Below are 22,500 nucleotides of genomic sequence, written 5' to 3'. Positions count from 1 at the left end.
TACAAGGAAGATGTAAGGAGATGTAGTACACGTTAAGTGAATGTATATAAGATTATTCCCGAGCGAGATTAAGGAGATGATAGGCGGTAAAGATGGAGATTCGCGAGGAGAATTAAGACACAAGAGGTGTGAAGATGGGGGAGATAGGGGATAAAGAGTGGGGCTGTAGAGACATCGGCTCTATAGACATGATTGAGATAGAGCCCGGCACGTAAAAGAGGCTCTCAGAAAGCGACGTTGGAAGGGCTTTGAACGAGACGAACTGCTCTAATAATCAGGTGTAAACTTAAATGAAGTGAAAATATTTTAGCAAGAGGTGAAAGTGTACAAAATTTCCCACTAATAAATCCCAAAACTTGGAGGGAAGAGTGTCTGAACTGACTGGCTTCCCGCCCCCTCTGCTTCCCAGCAGCGAACACATTTATTTACATCGTGAACCACTAATGCCATCATTGTCGACAAAGAAATCATGACACCTTGAAATCTTGAGGAAAAAGATGATCAAGAAACAATGTTATTTAAGAAACAAAGATACCATGGTTTAGAAATGTTTCTGTCTGCCCACACTTTTGTCTGAAGATAAGACTTATCACGACGCTTGGACGGTACACCGAGAGCCTCGCTTCTTGCAGGTCGGCGTTCGATCCCCAACGGTCCAGGTGTCCCATTCCTTCCTTCTATCCCAGCTCCTTGTCCTTATCTTCCGTGTGCTGTGGAGTCGTACTGGCTTACCGCTTTCTCCTGGAAATTACCCTAACCTTAGCCTTGAGTTAGAAACTATAACTTCTAACACAAGAGGAAGATATCACTTCTAACACAAGAGGAAGATATCACTTCTAACACAAGAGGAAGATATCACTTCTAACACAAGAGGAAGATATCACTTCTAACACAAGAGGAAGATATCACTTCTAACACAAGAGGAAGATATCACTTCTAACACAAGAGGAAGATATCACTTCTAACACAAGAGGAAGATATTACTTCTAACACAAGAGTAAGATATCACTTCTAACACGAGAGGAAGATATCACTTCTAACACAAGAGGAAGATATCACTTCTAACACAAGAGGAAGATATCACTTCTAACACGAGAGGAAGATATCACTTCTAACACAAGAGGAAGATATCACTTCTAACTCTAGCTAAGGTTATCACTCACTTAAGGTTGGTCAACAAGACACAAGATGTGATGTAACAGGTGGAGATGTGAGGCGCAAGTTCTTTGATCTCCGCGGGGCATCTTAAGTCCATGCATCCTCCGGTGACGTAGTCAAGATGCTGGCTCTTAAGTTCATCTCAATGACGTAGTCAAGTTGCTGGCTCTTAAGTTCATCTCAATGACGTAGTCAAGAGACTGGCTCTTAAGTTCATCTAATGATGTGGTCCTATCAAGTTGCTGGCTCTTAAGTTCATCTCAATGACGTAGTCAAGAGACTGGTTCTTAAGTTCATCTAATGATGTGGTCCTATCAAGTTGCTGGCTCTTAAGTTCATATGATGACTTGGAAAGATCACCATAAAACAGGAAAGCGCCATCTTGAGGTTATCTTGAGGTGATTTCGGGGCTTAGCGTCCCCGCGGCCCGGTCTCCTTTTCGTTACACATCCCCAGGAAGCAGCCCGTAGCAGCTGTCTAACTCTCAGGTACCTATTTACTGCTAGGTAACAGGGGCATCAGAGTGGAAGAAACATTTTGCCCAATTTGTCTCCGCCTCCACCGGGGATCGAACCCGGAACCCATCAGGACTACGAACCCAAAGCGCTGTCCACTCAGCTGTCAGGCCCTCCCGCGTCAACATGTGTCATTTGATAAGTCACATATAAAACTAATGCTGGGTAAATCCTGTTAATCCTGTTAATCCTGGTCTCCTTATCTGCCTCCTCCACATTGGCTCTAGAATTAGAGCGATTTTCCTAATTATTCACAATTATTTAAGCGAAACTAAAGCCAGATAGACAGGCACGCAAGCCGGATCCGGCGCTTGGGGAAGGGGAGGGGGGGGGGGAATGCACGAGAAATTTACATCGTTCATAATAATTTGTTGAGCAAAATTATTTACGTGATATCACTTCTAACTCAAGGTGAGCGACAAAGGCAATCAGCTGTACCTAAATTACTGGCGATGTCCTCACCTGTTCCTGGACGTAATTAGCGGTGCATTCACCTGTTCCTGGACGTAATTAGTGGTGTCCTCACCTGTTCCTGGACGTACTTAGTGGTGTCCTCACCTGTTCCTGGACGTAATTAGTGGTGTCCTCACCTGTTCCTGGACGTAATTAGCGGTGCATTCACCTGTTCCTGGACGTACTTAGTGGTGTCCTCACCTGTTCCTGGACGTAATTAGTGGTGTCCTCACCTGTTCCTGGACGTAATTAGTGGCGTCCTCACCTGTTCCTGGACGTAATTAGTGGTGTCCTCACCTGTTCCTGGACGTAATTAGTGGTGTCCTCACCTGTTCCTGGACGTAATTAGTGGTGTCTTCACCTGTTCCTGGACGTAATTAGCGGTGTCCTCACCTGTTCCTGGACGTAATTAGTGGTGTCCTCACCTGTTCCTGGACGCAATTAGTGGTGTCCTCACCTGTTCCTGGACGTAATTAGTGGTGTCCTCACCTGTTCCTGGACGTAATTAGTGGTGTCTTCACCTGTTCCTTCCGTTCCTGGACATAATTAGTGATGTATTCACCTGTTCCTGGACATAATTAGTGGTGTCCTCATCTGTTTTTTCTGGCCGCGAGCGTCCAAATCCGTGTAATTGGCGCTTTGTTTACCATCCATCGTGCTGACCCGAGGAAATATGAGCGGGCGGAGGGGGGACTCGTGTAACTCTCCCGAGCCCTGATAACGCATAATGCATTCACAACGTTTTTTACCGTTGCGAACAACGTTAATAACGTTGTATTTACGCAAAAGGCATGGTTGTTACGTTGCTAGTTGGCAGGGTGGCCAACCCTGCCAACTTCCACACAAGATGTTTGGCAGACAAGGGAGAAAGTCAACGATAAATTGTTTTTTTTTTTTTTTAGAAATATCTGCGTTTTCCCCTGTGTGGCAGTGCACAGTAGAAAGATGTTTTCACATATCCATACATTAAAACATTGATTGTAACCATGATATATATATGTGCTTCAGCCTACAGTTTAGACCTATTGTCTTGTGTATGACCCTCTGTCCTGCGTGACAGTGAATACCAGCATTATCCTCACTTTAATAAGACTATCAAAATCCTCAGATTAGGCAAAATTGTAATTAGTTTTCTCAATAAAGATGTTAATAATAATAATAATAATAATAATAATAATAATAATAATGCGTTTTCCCCCATTTGCAGGTCAGCCAAATTTTCGGGTGTTTGTTTGACAGTAAATAAAGTAAATTAAATAAAGTAAATGTAAATAAAGTTCCCCCTAAAATGATAGGAATTTACAACAGGTCACTGAGAAATGACCTAAATGACCTAACCTGATCTTTATGAGGTTTAAAGTCTAGACGAAAAATCACTCATAATGTTCTTCATCCTAAATGAAGAATAGTTGTGTAGGCCTAATAGGTTTCCGGGCCGGGATTCCATCAAGTATTTTCACAAGCACTTGCGAAACCTGTTGATCTTTCGTGAGCCAAGGCGGGTTTATTTACAATTTACGATCTAGGAAACTTTCACAACGCAAGACCATTGTTGTAAACAACCTCGTTATGTTTGAGGTTTCATAAACAGCTTTAATAAATGTGAACGAAGTGTGCCATGTGACAGAGGAAGAGATGTGGGAAGAGCGGCTTACCTTGAGGTTACCTTGAGGTTACCTTGAGGTGCTTCCGGGGCTCAGCGTCCCCGCGGCCCGGTCGTCGACCAAGCCTCCTGGTTGCCGGACTGATCAACCAGGCTGTTGGACGCGGCTGCTCGCAGCCTGACGTATGAGTCACAGCTTGGTTGATCAGGTATCCTTTGGAGGTAACATTTGGGTTGCCTAAAGGATTGATAAATCCTCTCCTTAGTTAAGCAAAACCATTACAGATTTGGTTCTTGTCAGTTCTTAAGAACAGGCTGAGCCAAGAATACTATTGGTTATCTTGAGGTTATCTTGAGATGATTTCGGGGCTTTAGTGTCCCCGCGGCCCGGTCCTCGACCAGGCCTCCACCCCCAGGAAGCAGCCCGTGACAGCTGACTAACACCCAGGCACCTATTTTACTGCTAGGTAACAGGGGCATAGGGTGAAAGAAACTCTGCCCATTGTTTCTCGCCGGCGCCAGGGATCGAACCCAGGACCACAGGATCATAAGTCCAGTGTGCTGTCCGCTCGGCCGACCGGCTCCCCTGGTAGACACACAGAAATCACATGACTTTTTACAAGTCAGTGGTGGTCTAGTGATAATAGCATGCGGGGCTTGGCATTACCTCGGTCGCAGGTTCGAGCCCACCCCACTACCCCCAGTGGGTTTTCTCCTCGATACTATAGGTCTTCCTGCGCGTATTCACCAGTGGTGTGAAGTTGAATATTAGCCTTTGCTGTAGCATTTGCTGCACATCCCAGCTGTGTTAATACTGCTTCACTTAGTTTGAACACCGTTGGGTCTGGCCAGAAAGTGAATGGGTGACTTAATTGACAGACTTGCCAAACGTGGGTTATTGGGTGGTGGTGGGGGGTTTGGGCGGGGGGGACCTTGGCAAAGTAGTTAAGCGTACCCTTGTGCCCAATTTAGGATGTACCCATATCAGTTTGCCACCCCCTGCTATGAAATTCCTCCTGTGAACACATTGGATCTTCCGCTTCTGCTCCTGTCAGTTACTACGGGCTCACCATAGCCCGTGCTGCTTGGAACTTGTTCCGAGTAGCTGAATCTATTACAACATCCTGTCAGTTTCCTCCTGTGAATTCCTTGGGATCTTCCACGTCTCCTGTCAAGGTCTTGCTGTGAAGACCTTGGGTTCTCCTGTGAAGACCTTGGGTTCTCCTGTGAAGACCTTGGGTTCTCCTGTGAAGACCTTGGGTTCTCCTGTGAAGACCTTGGGTTCTCCTGTGAAGACCTTGGGTTCTCCTGTGAAGACCTTGGGTTCTCCTGTGAAGACCTTGGGTTCTCCTGTGAAGACCTTGGGTTCTCCTGTGAAGACCTTGGGTTCTCCTGTGAAGACCTTGGGTTCTCCTGTGAAGACCTTGGATTCTCCTGTGAAGACCTTGGGTTCTCCTGTGAAGACCTTGGGTCCTCCTGTGAAGACCTTGGGTCCTCCTGTGAAGACCTTGGGTCCTCCTGTGAAGACCTTGGGTCCTCCTGTGAAGACCTTGGGTCCTCCTGTGAAGACCTTGGGTCCTCCTGTGAAGACCTTGGGTCCTCCTGTGAAGACCTTGGGTCCTCCTGTGAAGACCTTGGGTCCTCCTGTGAAGACCTTGGGTCCTCCTGTGAAGACCTTGGGTCCTCCTGTGAAGACCTTGGGTCCTCCTGTGAAGACCTTGGGTCCTCCTGTGAAGACCTTGGGTCCTCCTGTGAAGACCTTGGGTCCTCCTGTGAAGACCTTGGGTCCTCCTGTGAAGACCTTGGGTCCTCCTGTGAAGACCTTGGGTCCTCCTGTGAAGACCTTGGGTCCTCCTGTGAAGACCTTGGGTCCTCCTGTGAAGACCTTGGGTCCTCCTGTGAAGACCTTGGGTCCTCCTGTGAAAACCTTGGGTCCTCCTGTGAAGACCTTGGGTCCTCCTGTGAAGACCTTGGGTCCTCCTGTGAAGACCTTGGGTCCTCCTGTGAAGACCTTGGGTCCTCCTGTGAAGACCTTGGGTCCTCCTGTGAAGACTTTGGAGATCTCCTGTATATAGGTCCGTACACATCAGCATCCCCATTATATATGTTCTTTATAAACAATATAATTAAGTCTCTTCTCATTCCTATCTGTCAACGAAGACCTAATGTATTCACACACATGTGTAAACGAATAACTGCATTTACATTTATACATGTGAAGATACATGGAGATGCACCACCTTAGTAGCTAATGCTGACAAGGCCCAGCCCAAGAGTTGAACTCCAACCCCAGAAAATATAACGACTATATATGCATGTATTTTTCAATGTATGCATGCATATACATATGTGCATTTATACACGTCAATGTATAAATAATTTTGGGCAAGTCCTTTTATATTGCTGGTGTTTAGAAATATGGTTCTAATAATAGGCTTTGCCTATAATACTGCCGGAGTCAGCCTGTAGGTAAGTCAGCCTGTAGGTGAATCAGCCTGTAGGTGAATCAGCCTGTAGGTGAATCAGCCTGTAGGTGAATCAGCCTGTAGGTGAGTCAGCCTGTAGGTGAATCAGCCTGTAGGTGAATCAGCCTGTAGGTAAGTCAACCTGTAGGTGAATCAGCCTGTAGGTAAGTCAGCCTGTAGGTAAGTCAGCCTGTAGGTAAGTCAGCCTGTAGGTAAGTCAGCCTGTAGGTGAATCAGCCTACAGGCAGCGTGAGGCAGCGAGGCAGGTGCAGGAGAGCCAGCCATTCTACAGGAGTTACGTGCCCCACACAGGGTGAAAAAGGAGACTAGGAGACACAGGATCCTTACAACAAATCCTTTTTTTTTAGCGGTGAAGGGCAGCCGAAGAGCGGGAGCTGAGGTAGGCCCGGACCTAGGGCTAGGAGAGGCACGCTTTAAGGACACTCTACACTCGTTTTCTCTCTCTCTCTCTCTCTCTCTCTCTCTCTCTCTCTCTCTCTCTCTCTCTCTCTCTCTCTCTCTCTCTCTCTCTCTCTCTCTCTCTCTCTCTCTCTCCACACAGTCTGATTCAAGTGCTCTTATAATGGTCATTTATGAAGCTGCTTGAATATATATATATATATATATATATATATATATATATATATATATATATATATATATATATATATATATGTCGTACCTAGTAGCCAGAACTCACTTTTCAGCCTACTATGCAAGGCCCGATTTGACTAATAAGCCAAGTTTTCATGAATTAATTGTTTTTCGACTACCTAACCTACCTAACCTAACCTAACTTTTTCGGCTACCTAACCTAACCTAACCTATAAAGATAGGTTAGGTTAGGTTAGGTAGGGTTGGTTAGGTTTGGTCATATATCTACGTTAATTTAAACTCCAATAAAAAAAATTGACCTCATACATAATGAAATGAGTAGATTTATCATTTCATAAGAACAAAATTAGAGAAAATATATTAATTCAGGAAAACTTGGCTTATTAGGCAAATCGGGCCTTGCATAGTAGGCTGACAAGTGCGTTCTGGCTATTAGGTACGACATATATATATATATATATATATATATATATATATATATATATATATATATATATATTGGTGTATACTGGCAGCAGGTTTTCTTTCAAACATGTTTCATTGAATATGACCGCATATTCTGTAGTTATTATTTTCTGGTTTAGGGCTTCTATCCCTCTAACTATTTTCTTAGCATCAGGGCTTAATTGGAATAGGAGTTCTCCAAAACTCATTTTCGTACTTTTAAGGTGAAGAAAAGAAGTGATTTACTATAGAGTGTATTACACTTATTTGTATAATTTGCACGACGTTTCGAACCTCCATGGTTCATTCTCAAGTGAACAATCTTACAATACTAGTTGATTTTATACCCGCATTAGGTCAGGTGATAATACAATGATGGTGAAAAACATGGGGGGATACATAAGGGATAAACATAGGGGCTGCAGAAGGCTTATTGACCCATACGAGGCATCTCCTATCCAAACACAAAGATTAATCCAGTGTAATTGGCCTGTTATGTTGGACATTGTCTTCTGTGTTGGCATCGATATGTTCTTGTCTTGTCCTTACTCTCATGGTGGGTAGAGTAAATAGTTCCGTGATTTGGGTGTTCATGGTAGGTCGCTCTATTCTTATGTGAATTGCCTCAAGAATTTGTAATCTTCTTGAATCTTGGGTTTTGTCTATTATGCAAGTATTACTTGCATAATAGACAAAACCTATCTATTATGCAAGTATTACTTGCATAATAGACAAAACCCAAGATTCAAGAAGATTACAAATTCTTGAGGCAATTCACATAAGAATAGAGCGACCTACCATGAACACCCAAATCACGGAACTATTTACTGTACCCACCATGAGAGTAAGGACAAGACAAGAACATATCGATGCCAACACAGAAGACAATGTCCAACATAACAGGCCAATTACACTGGATTAATCTTTGTGTTTGGATAGGAGATGCCTCGTATGGGCCAATAAGCCTTCTGCAGCCCCTATGTTTATCCCTTATGTATCCCCCCATGTTTTTCACCTTCATTGTATTATCACCTGACCTAATGCGGGTATAAAATCAACTAGTATTGTAAGATTGTTCACTTGAGAATGAACCATGGAGGTTCGAAACGTCGTGCAAATTATACAAATAAGTGTAATACACTCTATAGTAAATCACTTCTTTTCTTCACCTTAAAAGTACGAAAATGAGTTTTGGAGAACTCCTATTCCAATTAAGCCCTGATGCTAAGAAAATAGTTAGAGGGATAGAAGCCCTAAACCAGAAAATAATAACTACATAATATGCGGTCATATTCAATGAAATATATATATATATATATATATATATATATATATATATATATATATATATATATATATATATATATATATATATATATATATATATTTTCTATACGAGTCATCCGTCACTCATCCAGTACCTAGCGGCCCACATCCTTGAGCTGGGTGGACCCTGAATTACTAGAATCACGGCCGGCAACTTTGGTTAAATTACAGTTGTTTGCGAGTCGTTAACTTCCTGCTATTTCCTCTTGTGTGTCACGTGAAGAGATGTGCTTGTCTCTTCTCCTCCCACACAAGACAGTTTTTACTACCTTCTGAGGGCCGGGGGGTTGTTAAGATAATGCTGCAATCACTCGGAAGACGTTTTTCAAGGTGGTCAACACTCTCGCATCTGACCGAATGAGGTGATTCAGTGTCGTGCTAAACTGCTGAATTGGTGGTTAGTTTGGCTTATATTGGCTCACTTATATGCTATCTTGTGCCTAGTATAGTACATATTTGTGCTATATTAGGTTTAGGTATACTGGAGTTTGATTTTTAACTTCACTAATAAAGCTGAAGTTTGATTTTTAACTTCACTAATAAAGCTGAAGTTTGATTTTTAACTTCACTAATAAAGCTGAAGTTTGATTTTTAACTTCACTAATAAAGCTGAAGTTTGATTTTTAACTTCACTAATAAAGCTGAAGTTTGATTTTTAACTTCACTAATAAAGCTGAAGTTTGATTTTTAACTTCACTAATAAAGCTGAAGTTTGATTTGCTTTATTTTTGTTTGGAATATAACATTAATTGTACAAAAATTGGTACTTCCTGGTGGTCCATCACTGTATGTTGGTACTTCCTGGTGGTCCATCACTATATGTTGGTACTTCCTGGTGGTCCATCACTGTATGTTGGTACTTCCTGGTGGTCCATCACTGTATGTTGGTACTTCCGGGTGGTCCATCACTGTATGTTGGTACTTCCTGGTGGTCCATCACTATATGTTGGTACTTCCTGGTGGTCCATCACTATGCTGGTACTTCCTGGTGGTCCATCACTGTATGTTGGTACTTCCTGGTGGTCCATCACTGTATGTTGGTACTTCCTGGTGGTCCATCACTATGTGTTGGTACTTCCTGGTGGTCCATCACTATGCTGGTACTTCCTGGTGGTCCATCACTGTATGTTGGTACTTCCTGGTGGTCCATCACTGTATGTTGGTACTTCCTGGTGGTCCATCACTATGTGTTGGTACTTCCTGGTGGTCCATCACTGTGTGTTGGTACTTCCTGGTGGACCATCACTATATGTTGGTACTTCCTGGTGGTCCATCACTGTATGTTGGTACTTCCTGGTGGTCCATCACTGTATGTTGGTACTTCCTGGTGGTCCATCACTGTATGTTGGTACTTCCTGGTGGTCCATCACTATGCTGGTCCATTACTGTATGTTGGTACTGCCTGGTGGTCCATCACTGTATGTTGGTGCTTCCTGGTGGTCCATCACTGTATGTTGGTACTTCCTGGTGGTCCATCACTGTATGTTGGTACTTCCTGGTGGTCCATCACTGTATGTTGGTACTTCCCACCAAATAGTTACTATAAGTATTATCATGGCAGTAGGCTGGGCTGAAATATTCATTAAACTCATGGTAATGGCAGTGTTGGATATCATAGAATTGCCATAACAGTTACTTAATTGGAGTTATATTGTGTTATATCAGTGGGAGAGTTGATATCTGTCCCTCTTGTTCTCTCTCTCTCTCTCTCTCTCTCTCTCTCTCTCTCTCTCTCTCTCTCTCTCTCTCTCTCTCTCTCTCTCTCTCTCTCTCTCTCTCTCTCTCTCTCTCTCTCTCTCCACATTTTATCTCCTCCGTCTCCCTTTTGTATAAGCTCGCTTGATATGATAGATATCAAAATCGAGCTGTTATCGTCAAGACCACTCCAAGGTGAACGAGTACAAGATGACAATGGCTATCATACACACACGTGTTATCGTGCCTTTCTCACGATCAAAACAACACATTACCACGAGGAGTTATGATATTGTTTTGTCCAAGGTTGATATTCAATTTTGTAAAGGACTGGCGACAGGCACTGAGGCTGTATCATGGTCGTTAGTGCAAGAGATATCATGTTTGAACAGCGTCGGGAACTATTGTGCTCCGGCATGATCGTTACAGATCCCGATAGCCATGTTGTACAAGCAGATGGTGTACAGATAGTGTGTACACTTGCTTTCTTAATTCCTTTAGTAACTGTATCTCTCTTTTTTGGCTTACTGGGAAGTTACAGATAACACAGAGTAAGCTGTATTGTAGCTGCAGGGGTACATTTGTGGCAGTAAATCGTCATTAGAAGGCAAAAGATTTGACTTAGCATAGCGGCCTAGTTGATTAAGGCAGCGTCTGGGAGCCTCTCAGACGCAGGTTCGAACCCCCATCACGGCCCTTGTGGATTTGTTACCCAACCACTTGGGCTGGACGGTAGAGCGACCATCTCGCTTCATGCAGGTCAGCGTTCAATCCCCGACCGTCCAAGTGGTTGGGCCACCATTCCTTTCCCCACCCGTCCCATCCCAAATCCTTATCCTGACCCCTTCCCAGTGCTATATAGTCGTAATAGCTAGGTGCTTTCCCCGGATAGTTCCTCCGTCATAGCGGCAGGACGCGAAGGTTACCTCGCCTGGTAACATGATGCTGTGAGGACTCTAGTATGCAAATGAGCAGTGCCATTCGCCGGCTGGGGAACAACGCGTGTTTTTCAGCTTAATTAGCTTCAGTCTATCGTGCCTAAACCAACAAAGAGAGACATAACGGACCTTAACCCAGGGGAGCCGGTCGGCCGAGCGGACAGCACGCGGGACTTGTGATCCTGTGGTCCTGGGTTCGATTCCAGGTGCCGGCGAGAAACAATGGGCAGAGTTTCTTTCACCCTATGCCCCTGTTACCTAGCAGTAAAATAGGTACCTGGTACCAGCCCGTGTCAGCTGTCACGGGCTGCTTCCTGGGGGTGGAGGCCTGGTCGAGGACCGGGCCGCGGGGACACTAAAGCCCCGAAATCATCTCAAGATAACCTCAAGAAGATAACAAGCTTTTATTTAATAAAAGGCGATTCTCGTAAAATCATCATCGTCTGCATAGGTAATATATTTGTTCTTTCATATTTTTCGTCTTTTAAATAAAATCCGAAATTTCTAGTACTTGATTAACAAATCCACGAGGGCCGTAATGAGGGTTCGAACTTACGTCCGGGATTTATTCAAATTTAAGCTTATATAAACCTAACCATATTTACGTTATGTGCATTATTTCTGGCAAGATGTTTTGGTCCTCAAGACTCCCTGGATCCTGAGGTCATGTGCCGAGAATACACCCTGTGTGCCACAGATGCCAAGTACCCACATGAGCCACAGGGACGTTAGAAAGAACTTTTTCAGTGTCAGAGTAGTTAACAGATGGAATGCATTAGGCAGTGATGTGGTGGAGGCTGACTCCATACACAGTTTATAATGGAGATATGACAGAGCCCAGTAGGCTCAGGAACCTGTACATCAGTTGATGTACTAAGAAAATGTATATGTTTATCTCTCAGAATGTTTGGTAATATGTTTATTGTTTGTGATGTGTGTCTATGTATGTATTAACACGATGTACTGAACGGGGTGAGAATAGCTTGAGCTACCTCATCCCTTTGTGTGTATTTTATCTCAATAAACTTATTTCAATTTCAATTTTAATCAGTTGATTAACAGTTGAGAGGCGGGATCAAAGAGCCAGAGCTCAACCCCCGCAAGCACAACTGAGTACAGATGCCTGCATGTGTGTGTGTGTGTGTGTGTGTGTGTGTGTGTGTGTGTGTGTGTGTGTGTGTGTGTGTGTGTGTGTATGTGTGTATGTGTGTGTGTGTGTATGTGTGTGTGTGTGTGTGTATGTGTGTGTGTGTGTATGTGTGTGTGTGTGTGTGTGTATGTGTATGTGTGTGTGTGTGTGTGTGTGTGTGTGTGTGTGTACGTACGCCCAGCGTGGCACAGATGCCTGTGTGTCTTCACAAATCTCTATGTCCGGCAAGAATGTAACCAGAACACATCTGGCTGAAGCATAAGACAACCGCTTTTGTTGACTCAAGACAGCTGGTTGTCACGTGACCTCTCCTAACGGCCCTGCACTCATTTAGCGACTGTTAAGACGTTTTCAACTCTACTGTCATCTATAATAAAGATTCCCTCTTTTACCAAAATTCTTAAACTCAGATGTAATCACTTAAGACCACGAGAGGATATTAAACAGCTCCTGTCTATTCAAACTCATTCATATAGATGTTTGACCTGCGCTTGAAACAATCCGCCGATCTCAATAATCGCCAATCTCTAAATATAACATCTTATACATGTTCCATTTGGTATCCCTCTCTCATCCATCTGAATGGTTTAATCATATCGCTTCTCACTCGTTCTGTACTGTGTAATCTAAATGGGTCCTGATAAGGGCAAGATAACTGGCAGTCACGGAACTAGCTGCTGGGACAAGGAGGAGTAGTTTGGGAAGATTCGTCCTCTGTTCTAACAAGTCCCAGCTGTGGGTACAAGTGACAGGATGAGCAACCCAGCGGGTTTTCTTCCTATTGGGGAGTGTTGTACATTCTGCTATGGCGGTGTGTTGACTCTCAGGATGGGTGGCGCTGCTCAGTAAACACCTGTGGGTGTGTACAGATTCACATGTGCACAGTTTCAGGGGCAAAAAGTCATTAATTAATCCTTTATCCGAGCTTTCGTTATCCTTCACACACTCCATCTCTCCCTTCCATCTCCCCTTCCATCTCCCATCCCAGCATCCCTCTTCCATCCCAGCATCCCTCTTCCATCCCAGCATCCCTCTCCCATCCCAGCATCCATCTCCCATCCCAGCATCCCTCTCCATTCATCTCCTGATAAAGAACAAAGGACTTTAGCATCCTTTATACCCAAACCACAAAGAGATCAGAGCAAGAGGGACACAAGTGCCCAAGCCAAAGTGAACAGTATTCACATCTGCTGTAGAGGAGCGGTTCTCTGGGTTGTTGTACAGCATCACCACACACCTGTAGCATCACCACACACACACCTGTAGCATCACCACACACACACCTGTAGCATCACCACACACACACCTGTAGCATCACCACACACACACCTGTAGCATCACCACACACACACCTGTAGCATCACCACACACACACCTGTAGCATCACCACACACACACACCTGTAGCATCACCACACACACACCTCTAGCATCAACCCCACACACACCTGTAGCATCAACCCCACACACACACACCTGTAGCATCAACCCCCCCCCCCACACACACACACCTGTAGCATCAACCCCCACACACACACACCTGTAGCATCAACCCCACACACACACACACCTGTAGCATCAACACCACACACACACACACCTGTAGCATCAACCCCACACACACACACCTGTAGCATCAACCCCACACACACACACACCTGTAGCATCAACCCCACACACACACACCTGTAGCATCAACCCCACACACACACACCTGTAGCATCAACCCCACACACACACACACCTGTAGCATCAACCCCACACACACACACACACACACCTGTAGCATCAACCCCCCCCCACACACACACCTGTAGCATCAACCCCACACACACACACACCTGTAGCATCAACCCCACACACACACACACCTGTAGCATCAACCCCCCACACACACACACCTGTAGCATCAACCCCACACACACACACACCTGTAGCATCAACCCCACACACACACACCTGTAGCATCAACCCCACACACACACACACCTGTAGCATCAACCCCACACACACACACCTGTAGCATCAACCCCACACACACACACCTGTAGCATCAACCCCACACACACACACACACCTGTAGCATCAACCCCACACACACACACACCTGTAGCATCAACCCCACACACACACACACCTGTAGCATCAACCCCACACACACACACCTGTAGCATCAACCCCACACACACACACACACCTGTAGCATCAACCCCACACACACACACACACCTGTAGCATCAACCCCACACACACACACACACCTGTAGCATCAACCCCACACACACACACACACCTGTAGCATCAACCCCACACACACACACACACACCTGTAGCATCAACCCCACACACACACACCTGTAGCATCAACCCCACACACACACACACCTGTAGCATCAACCCCACACACACACACCTGTAGCATCAACCCCACACACACACACACCTGTAGCATCAACCACACACCTGACGTGCCTTTGTTCACCTCTGAGGTTCACAAAAGTTCCATACACTCCCGCTTCTCTTTTTTTTTTTGAACCTGTGTATTTTACAAAAATAATGTGGTTTGATTAGACTGTATTGTCTGGTGCCCTGCAGCTGATTTTTTTTTGTTTAATCCAATTTATATTTTCATTGTTGAATCCATTCATCCATTTGTACACTTCCATGACGTCGCCCGGTAATGCCTCGCTCTATGCCTCTCCCTATGAGGCATGCTGTATGCCTCTCCCTTCTCCTTGCTCCATGCATCTTGAGAAAGTTGAAATGATACTTAAGCATCATAAATAATGGTGCTTTTGGGAACGATCGAACTATGAGGGGGTAAGCGCCAAGCCATTACAACTATATAGCACTGGGAAGGGGTCAGGATAAGGATTTGGGATAGGACGGGGGAAGGAAGGAATGGTGCTCAACCACTTGGACGGTCGGGGATTGAACGCAGACCTGCAAGAAGCGAGACCGTCGCTCTACCGTCCAGCCCAAGTGGTTGGACGGTGCTTTTGTGAACGATCGAACTAGTCAGCCTCGTTGGACTGTTTCTCCAAGAGCATCGTTAGCATACACCAGCTTGTGTATGGTATACATCAAGCTGTCTTATGTATGGTATTCATCAAGCTGTCTTATGTATGGCATACATGCTTGAAAGTGTTATTTCCTCCCCCAGTGAGTATAACTTTCTCTGGAGCCTGAAGTGTGCTTCCTATCTTGAGATGATTTCGGGGCTTTTTAGTGTCCCCGCGGCCCGGTCCTCGACCAGGCCTCCACCCCCAGGAAGCAGCCCGTGACAGCTGACTAACCCCCAGGTACCTATTTTACTGCTAGGTAACAGGGGCATAGGGTGAAAGAAACTCTGCCCATTGTTTCTCGCCGGCGCCTGGGATCGAACCCAGGACCACAGGATCACAAGTCCAGCGTGCTGTCCGTTCGGCCGATCGGCTACCTAGAGGGCGGCCTTAAAGAATGTACCTAATGTTTATATGTTCTTAAGAATGTATTCTATATATGGCAGCAATTTAGCAATGACCTTTACGAACATTTGTGTCCCTCACTGCTACCTTTTACATCCCTGACTGAGCCTCATAGGCTCAGGAACCTGTTTAGCAGTCTAAAGATACGAGGCGGAGCCCAAGAACTGAAGTTCAAAGCAATTACATCCACCTTTTCCTTGCCGCCTCTCCTTATATAGTCCTCTCCCTCCTTTCCCTTATATTCTCTCTCCTCACTCAGCCTTCCCTCACACAAGTCATCCCCTCACTCAGTCCTTCTCTCACTTCACGTCCCCTCAGTTCTTTCCCTACCTCTGTCTCCCCTCACATTGTCTCCCCTCTGGCCGCCAGTTTTCCCATGAGCTTCATGGTTCGGAAGGAGACAATCGAAGCTTGTCCAGTACACTGTGGACTAATGGGGGGAGAGAGAGAGAGAGAGAGAGAGAGAGAGAGAGAGAGAGAGAGAGAGAGAGAGAGAGAGAGAGGGAGGGAGGGAGGGAGGGAGAGAGAGAGAGAGAGAGAGAGAGAGAGAGAGAGAGAGAGAGAGAGAGAGAGAGAGAGAGGGAGGGAGGGAGGGAGAGAGAGAGAGAGAGAGAGAGAGAGAGAGAGAGAGAGAGAGAGAGAGAGAGAGAGAGAGAGAGAGAGAGAGAGAGAGAGAGAGAGAGAGAGAGAGAGGGAGAGAGAGAGAGGGAGAGAGAGAGAGAGAGAGATGCAGATTACTGATACAGGTCGACAACTTCCACAGATTCATATGAGAACTGTGTTTAAAGTTTCTCTCACCCTGATGCCCCTGTTACCTAGCAGTAAATAGGTACCTGGTTGTTAGACAGCTGCTACGGGATGCTTCCTGGGGATGTGTAACAAAAATGAGGCCTGGTCGAGGACCGACCGGGCCGCGGGGATGCTAAGCTCCGAAATCATCTCAAGATAAGAGATGATTAGCAGTCTCCGTGGTGTAGTGGTAAGACACTCGCCTGGCGTTCCGCGAGCGCTGTCATGGGTTCGTATCCTGGCCGGGGAGGATTTACTGGGCGCAATTCCTTAACTGTAGCCTCTGTTTAACGCAACAGTAAAATGTGTACTTGGATGAAAAAACGATTCTTCGCGGCAGGGGATCGTATTCCAGGGACCGTAGGATTAAGGACTTGCCCGAAACGCTACGCGTACTAGTGGCTGTACAAGAATGTAACAACTCTTGTATATATCTCAAAAAAAAAAAAAAAAAAAGATAACCTCAAGATAAGAAGGATGTGTGAGGAGGTTGAATAAGATCCGGATACGAGGACATGATGAGGCTGATGAAGATCCGGATACGAGGACATGATGAGGGCTGATGAAGATCCGGATACGAGGACATGATGAGGGCTGATGAAGATCCGGATACGAGGACATGATGAGGGCTGATGAAGATCCGGATACGAGGACATGATGAGGGCTGATGAAGATCCGGATACGAGGACATGATGAGGCTGATGAAGATCCGGATACGAGGACATGATGAGGCTGATGAAGATCCGGATACGAGGACATGATGAGGCTGATGAAGATCCGGATACGAGGACATGATGAGGCTGATGAAGATCCGGATACGAGGACATGATGAGGGCTGATGAAGATCCGGATACGAGGACATGATGAGGCTGATGAAGATCCGGATACGAGGACATGATGAGGGCTGATGAAGATCCGGATACGAGGACATGATGAGGCTGATGAAGATCCGGATACGAGGACATGATGAGGCTGATGAAGATCCGGACACGAGGACATGATGAGGGCTGATGAAGATCCGGATACGAGGACATGATGAGGGCTGATGAAGATCCGGATACGAGGACATGATGAGGCTGATGAAGATCCGGATACGAGGACATGATGAGGGCTGATGAAGATCCGGATACGAGGACATGATGAGGCTGATGAAGATCCGGATACGAGGACATGATGAGGGCTGATGAAGATCCGGATACGAGGACATGATGAGGCTGATGAAGATCCGGATACGAGGACATGATGAGGCTGATGAAGATCCGGATACGAGGACATGATAAGGCTGATGAAGATCCGGATACGAGGACATGATGAGGCTGATGAAGATCCGGATACGAGGACATGATGAGGCTGATGAAGATCCGAATACGAGGACATGATGAGGCTGATGAAGATCCGGATACGAGGACATGATGAGGCTGATGAAGATCCGGATACGAGGACATGATGAGGCTGATGAAGATCCGGATACGAGGACATGATGAGGGCTGATGAAGATCCGGATACGAGGACATGATGAGGCTGATGAAGATCCGGATACGAGGACATGATGAGGCTGATGAAGATCCGGATACGAGGACATGATGAGGCTGATGAAGATCCGGATACGAGGACATGATGAGGCTGATGAAGATCCGGATACGAGGACATGATGAGGCTGATGAAGATCCGGATACCGGGACGTGTGCGGATGCCGAATCAGAGACCGTCCTGGAATGTCTGGTCCGGATACAAGGACATGTAATCAGAAACCGGAAAGCCTGCCTTGTTATCATGCTGAAACTCAAGTGTAAACACATTGCTTTGAGCATTACTTATCAAAACGATTCACGAGTGTTTAATACTGTAAGTGAATGAACTTTAAAAACACGAATCATGTTTTTTTTATATATTAAAACCGTATCATCAGTCTTAGTAATATATGCTTATCTGACAGTGCCAACCTATCAGGGACTTGAAGGCAGTGAGGTGCCCACCTATAAGCCTTGATATACCTGTTCAAACTGCTGAACGATTTGATCAATTTTACCATGCCCATGAGGGCATACTCTCCCACTACCATACCCAGGCACTCCTCGTGCCCTCGTCAGTAGGGCCTCGTCCGAAGGGCCTCGTCAGTAGAGCCTCATCAGTAGAGGGTCAGGGTATTCTCACCAGACTCGACCCAATACACCGTGGTATCGTCGCCTACAGGAGCGCCGGAGCCATTCTCGACGTCAAAACATGACCCAGGCAGATGACGGACGGGTGAAGGTGATGTGTAGTGGGAATACGAGGCTTGCTTACAGGAAGAGGGGGAGAGGAGAGAGAGAGAGAGAGAGAGGAGAGGAGAAAAAGAGAGAGGAGTGTGTAAAACCTTTGCCAAAGGAAAGGAAGATCTGGGGAAAGGAGAAAGGGTGGGTGGATAAAGTAGCGAAAGGTAGTTAGTGATAGAGGGAGAGGAAGGTGTGTAATACAAGGGTGTGGAAAGGGTGCACAGAAAGTAAAGAAGAAACAGAGGGTAAGAGGCAAGGAAGATAAGATAACATGCAGAGATCAAGATGAAGGACTGAAGAACAGAAAACAGGAGAAGACAACAGCTTCCTCCAAGAAAGATAAATGAATAAAATAAGAAAAAGAAAGATTAAAGAGCAATTAGCAGATCACACGAGAAGACTCGATATATATAAAGACCCAAGAGATTAAAGATAAGAGCAGAAGCCCTATTCCTCCCAAACGAGACAGTTCCCATCTCGACCCAAACTCCCACACCAGGAGACGACTTGTCAGACTAAGGTAGCGAAAATCTGCCTACGGGAAGATACCATGATTAAGAGGCTGGAGACGGTAAACGATGTAAGGAAAGATGGAGAGAGGTAAGGGAGAAGGGATGAGGGAGGGAAGGTAAGGTAAGGTAGGGGGAAGGGGGGGGGGTAAGGAAGGAGTCGCCGGAGGGTCATGCCTTGGGATCGGATTGCTGGCTTTTCAGCAGGTGCGGGTCCACGTTACCGTGAAGAACGGTCGAATTACGTCCCGCCCCGCCTGATTGGTTGGTTGGGGGGGACACCCGTGCTGCTTTAAAGGGTGGGGGGGGGGAGGAGGGGGCGCTAGTGGGGGGCAGCGTAGAGAGGAAGGCAAGATGAAGGGAGGGGTAAGGGAGGCGGGGGTGTGTGTGTTTAGACTCTTGCTATGACTAAATATTGAAGGAAATAATTGTAACTAAAAGCTCTCCTAGTAGCACGGGCTATGGTGAGCCCGTTGTTGATAATGTTTACCACATACAATAACAGCCAGTCTGGAGCCTCTTGGTACTTACAGTCCCGCCTCAAAGAGCGGCTCAGCCGGTACAAAATAATACAAAAAAAAAAAAAAAAAACAGCCATGTATAACACAGAAGGATCAGTTTTCACGACCTGAAGAAACCACTCGACCATCTCTTTGTCGTCACCCAATCTTTTCTCCACATTTATTACCAAACCACAAAGAAACTAACAACTAACAAACTAACAAACAAACCAAAGCTTTCTTTGGTTAGTTTGAGACACACAGTAAGGCGGATCGAGACTTTTTTATTATTATTTTTTTTGTTAATTGATGAATTAATTTAGGGGCGGCTGCTACGTGTCGACACAGCGGTCTATATGGTAACTGACACCTGTTGTCGATAGAGGTGTTTGGGTCATTAATACAGGCGTCGACACAGGTGTCTGGGTCATTAATACAGGCGTCGACACAGGTGTCTGGGTCATTAATACAGGCGTCGACACAGGTGTCTGGGTCATTAATACAGGCGTCGACACAGGTGTCTGGGTCATTAATACAGGCGTCGACACAGGTGTCTGGGTCATTAATACAGGCGTCGACACAGGTGTCTGGGTCATTAATACAGGCGTCGACACAGGTGTTTGGGTCATTAATACAGGCGTCGACACAGGTGTTTGGGTCATTAATACAGGTGTCGACACAGGTGTTTGGGTCATTAATACAGGCGTCGACACAGGTGTTTGGGTCATTAATACAGGCGTCGACACAGGTGTTTGGGTCATTAATACAGGCGTCGACACAGGTGTTTGGGTCATTAATACAGGCGTCGACACAGGTGTTTGGGTCATTAATACAGGCGTCGACACAGGTGTCTGGGTCATTAATACAGGCGTCGACACAGGTGTTTGGGTCATTAATACAGGCGTCGACACAGGTGTTTGGGTCATTAATACAGGTGTCGACACAGGTGTTTGGGTCATTAATACAGGCGTCGACACAGGTGTTTGGGTCATTAATACAGGCGTCGACACAGGTGTCAGATTCATCAAGACAGGTGTCGACACAGGTGTCTGAATCATTAAGACATGTGTCGACACAGGTGTCTGAATCATCAAGACAGGTGGCTGACTCATTATAGGCACCTCGCTCCCTTTCCTGCATGATATCTGCGTATAATGAACTATAATTGTATAAGAAGGTAAGTATAAATTATTAAATATAATTTAGCTATGAACTCATGAACCGAGGCGCTAGGCCTCAGGGACGAGATTACCCACCTGAACTTAGCGTGTAAACGACTTAATTACGTAATTAAATCGAATTAATTACATAATTACTGGTTTGAGCAGCAAAAAAATATTGGTTTGTATTAATAGGACCACACGGCGTGGAGTGTTATCGGTCCTGTTTAATTACCAGTAAAGATAACAGGTATATATATAGCGGCTGTCGTATTTGTGCATGGACTTGCTCAATCCCCCGAGGCTCTAAGTGAGTGGGGTGGGATCGAAGTTGCGTCTCTGGAGGTGGTTCTTGTGCTGGGCTCTTGTGGGTCTGGCTCTTGTGGGTATACACAAGAGGGTGTAGAGTTGACGAGGCAGCTTCTCCCTGGCCTCTAGCTGGCTGTATAATGTGTTATCTTGAGCTGCGGTTATCGGCTGTGTCCACTCATTATATCCTCTCAACATGTCCTCACTTGTGGGTGGTTGTGCGTCTGAATTATTATTTTGTTTTTGACCTGTTTACTTGTGGATTATCTGGGGTTTGCTAGATGTGTTTATAAGGGAATGTTATACTGATCGTCATCAACTATATCTCCAGGCTTGCAGAGTCGGAGTTCGATACCCCTATGATCCAAGTTGGTGGGTACTGAGCCTTCACTCCGGCCTCACATCTCTTGCTCCTTTCCAAGAGTTGTAAAAGCATTTTAAATTGAATCTTTTCTGGTTATTACCTTAACTTTACCTTTTGCTAGTAAGGGTTGTGAAGACAGGAAGGTGCCACTCTCAGAACTGCGTCCTTGCAACATTCTAGCAACCTGTGATAGCGAGTATGAGCTGTATGTCACATTGCACAATTGGATTGTCAATATTGCACATCTCAGGCTGCTTGGAACGGCCTGCGGGTCGCTCCAAGCAACAGCCTGGTGGACCAAGCTTCCAGAAATCAAGCCTGGCCTCGGGCCGGGCTTGGGGAGTAGAAGAACTCCCAGAATCCCATCAAGCAGGTTTTCTGTGGGCCTGCGGGTCGCTCCTAGCAACAGCCTGGTGGACCAAGCTTCCAGAAATCAAGCCTGGCCTCGGGCCGGGCTTGGGGAGTAGAAGAACTCCCAGAACCCCATCAACCAGGTATCTGGAGTGTCATCATTCCACATATGATGTCTGTACCAATTGGTATGATGTTGAACACATGTAGAGGCGAAAATTATTATGCAATGGTCTGTACTCTTCGCCCTTAAGAAAGTATACTTAGCTTTCATAAGCTCTTTCTTAAGCTCAGCTCTGTAGACCTGACCAAATGTAAACTGTGTCAACAAAATTATTCGCACACCCTCCGTCACTATTATGGGGTGAGAATAGCTTGAGCTACCTCATCCCTTTGTGTGTATTTTACCTCAATAAACTTATTTCAATTTCCGTC

At 45.7% G+C, this 22,500-nt stretch overlaps 3 protein-coding genes across 3 annotated transcripts in view; all 3 read right to left on the bottom strand.

The window, feature by feature from the left end:
- Window positions 1-2,780, bottom strand: part of LOC138361272 (uncharacterized protein DDB_G0287625-like) — a 23,602-nt gene extending 20,822 nt beyond the window's left edge. Inside the window, exon 1 of the mRNA XM_069320649.1 lies at window positions 2,689-2,780. Within this exon, the coding sequence (XP_069176750.1) occupies window positions 2,689-2,780 (92 nt within the window). The remainder of the gene's footprint in view (window positions 1-2,688) is intronic.
- Window positions 2,781-4,900: 2,120 nt separating this feature from the next.
- Window positions 4,901-10,692, bottom strand: LOC138361258 (putative proline-rich protein 21). Its single transcript, XM_069320645.1, has 2 exons — window positions 10,606-10,692; window positions 4,901-5,794 (listed from the first exon to the last, which is right to left on the bottom strand). The coding sequence occupies exons 1-2, from the start codon at window positions 10,690-10,692 to the stop codon at window positions 4,901-4,903; spliced, it is 981 nt and encodes a 326-aa protein (XP_069176746.1).
- A 9,435-nt stretch (window positions 10,693-20,127) lies between these two features.
- LOC138361242 (keratin-associated protein 10-5-like) lies at window positions 20,128-21,021 on the bottom strand. The gene has a single exon (XM_069320644.1). The coding sequence runs from the start codon at window positions 21,019-21,021 to the stop codon at window positions 20,128-20,130; it is 894 nt and encodes a 297-aa protein (XP_069176745.1).
- Between the last annotated feature and the right edge of the window lie 1,479 nt (window positions 21,022-22,500).

Source organism: Procambarus clarkii, chromosome 8, assembly GCF_040958095.1.
Source record: "Procambarus clarkii isolate CNS0578487 chromosome 8, FALCON_Pclarkii_2.0, whole genome shotgun sequence".
Taxonomy (NCBI): domain Eukaryota; kingdom Metazoa; phylum Arthropoda; class Malacostraca; order Decapoda; family Cambaridae; genus Procambarus; species Procambarus clarkii.
Note: the sequence above shows the minus strand (reverse complement) of the source record. Positions and strands in the feature narration are given on the sequence as shown.

Excerpts from the sequence above, each read along its gene's own strand:
- LOC138361258 (XM_069320645.1), bottom strand. The coding sequence starts at position 10,692 with ATGCCGGAGCACAATAGTTCCCGACGCTGTTCAAACATGATATCTCTT. Across the intron at positions 5,795-10,605 it reads AGCCTCAGTGCCTGTCGCCA|GAGATCTCCAAAGTCTTCAC; the intron begins GTCCTTTACAAA and ends ACCTATATACAG.
- LOC138361242 (XM_069320644.1), bottom strand. The coding sequence starts at position 21,021 with ATGCAGGAAAGGGAGCGAGGTGCCTATAATGAGTCAGCCACCTGTCTT.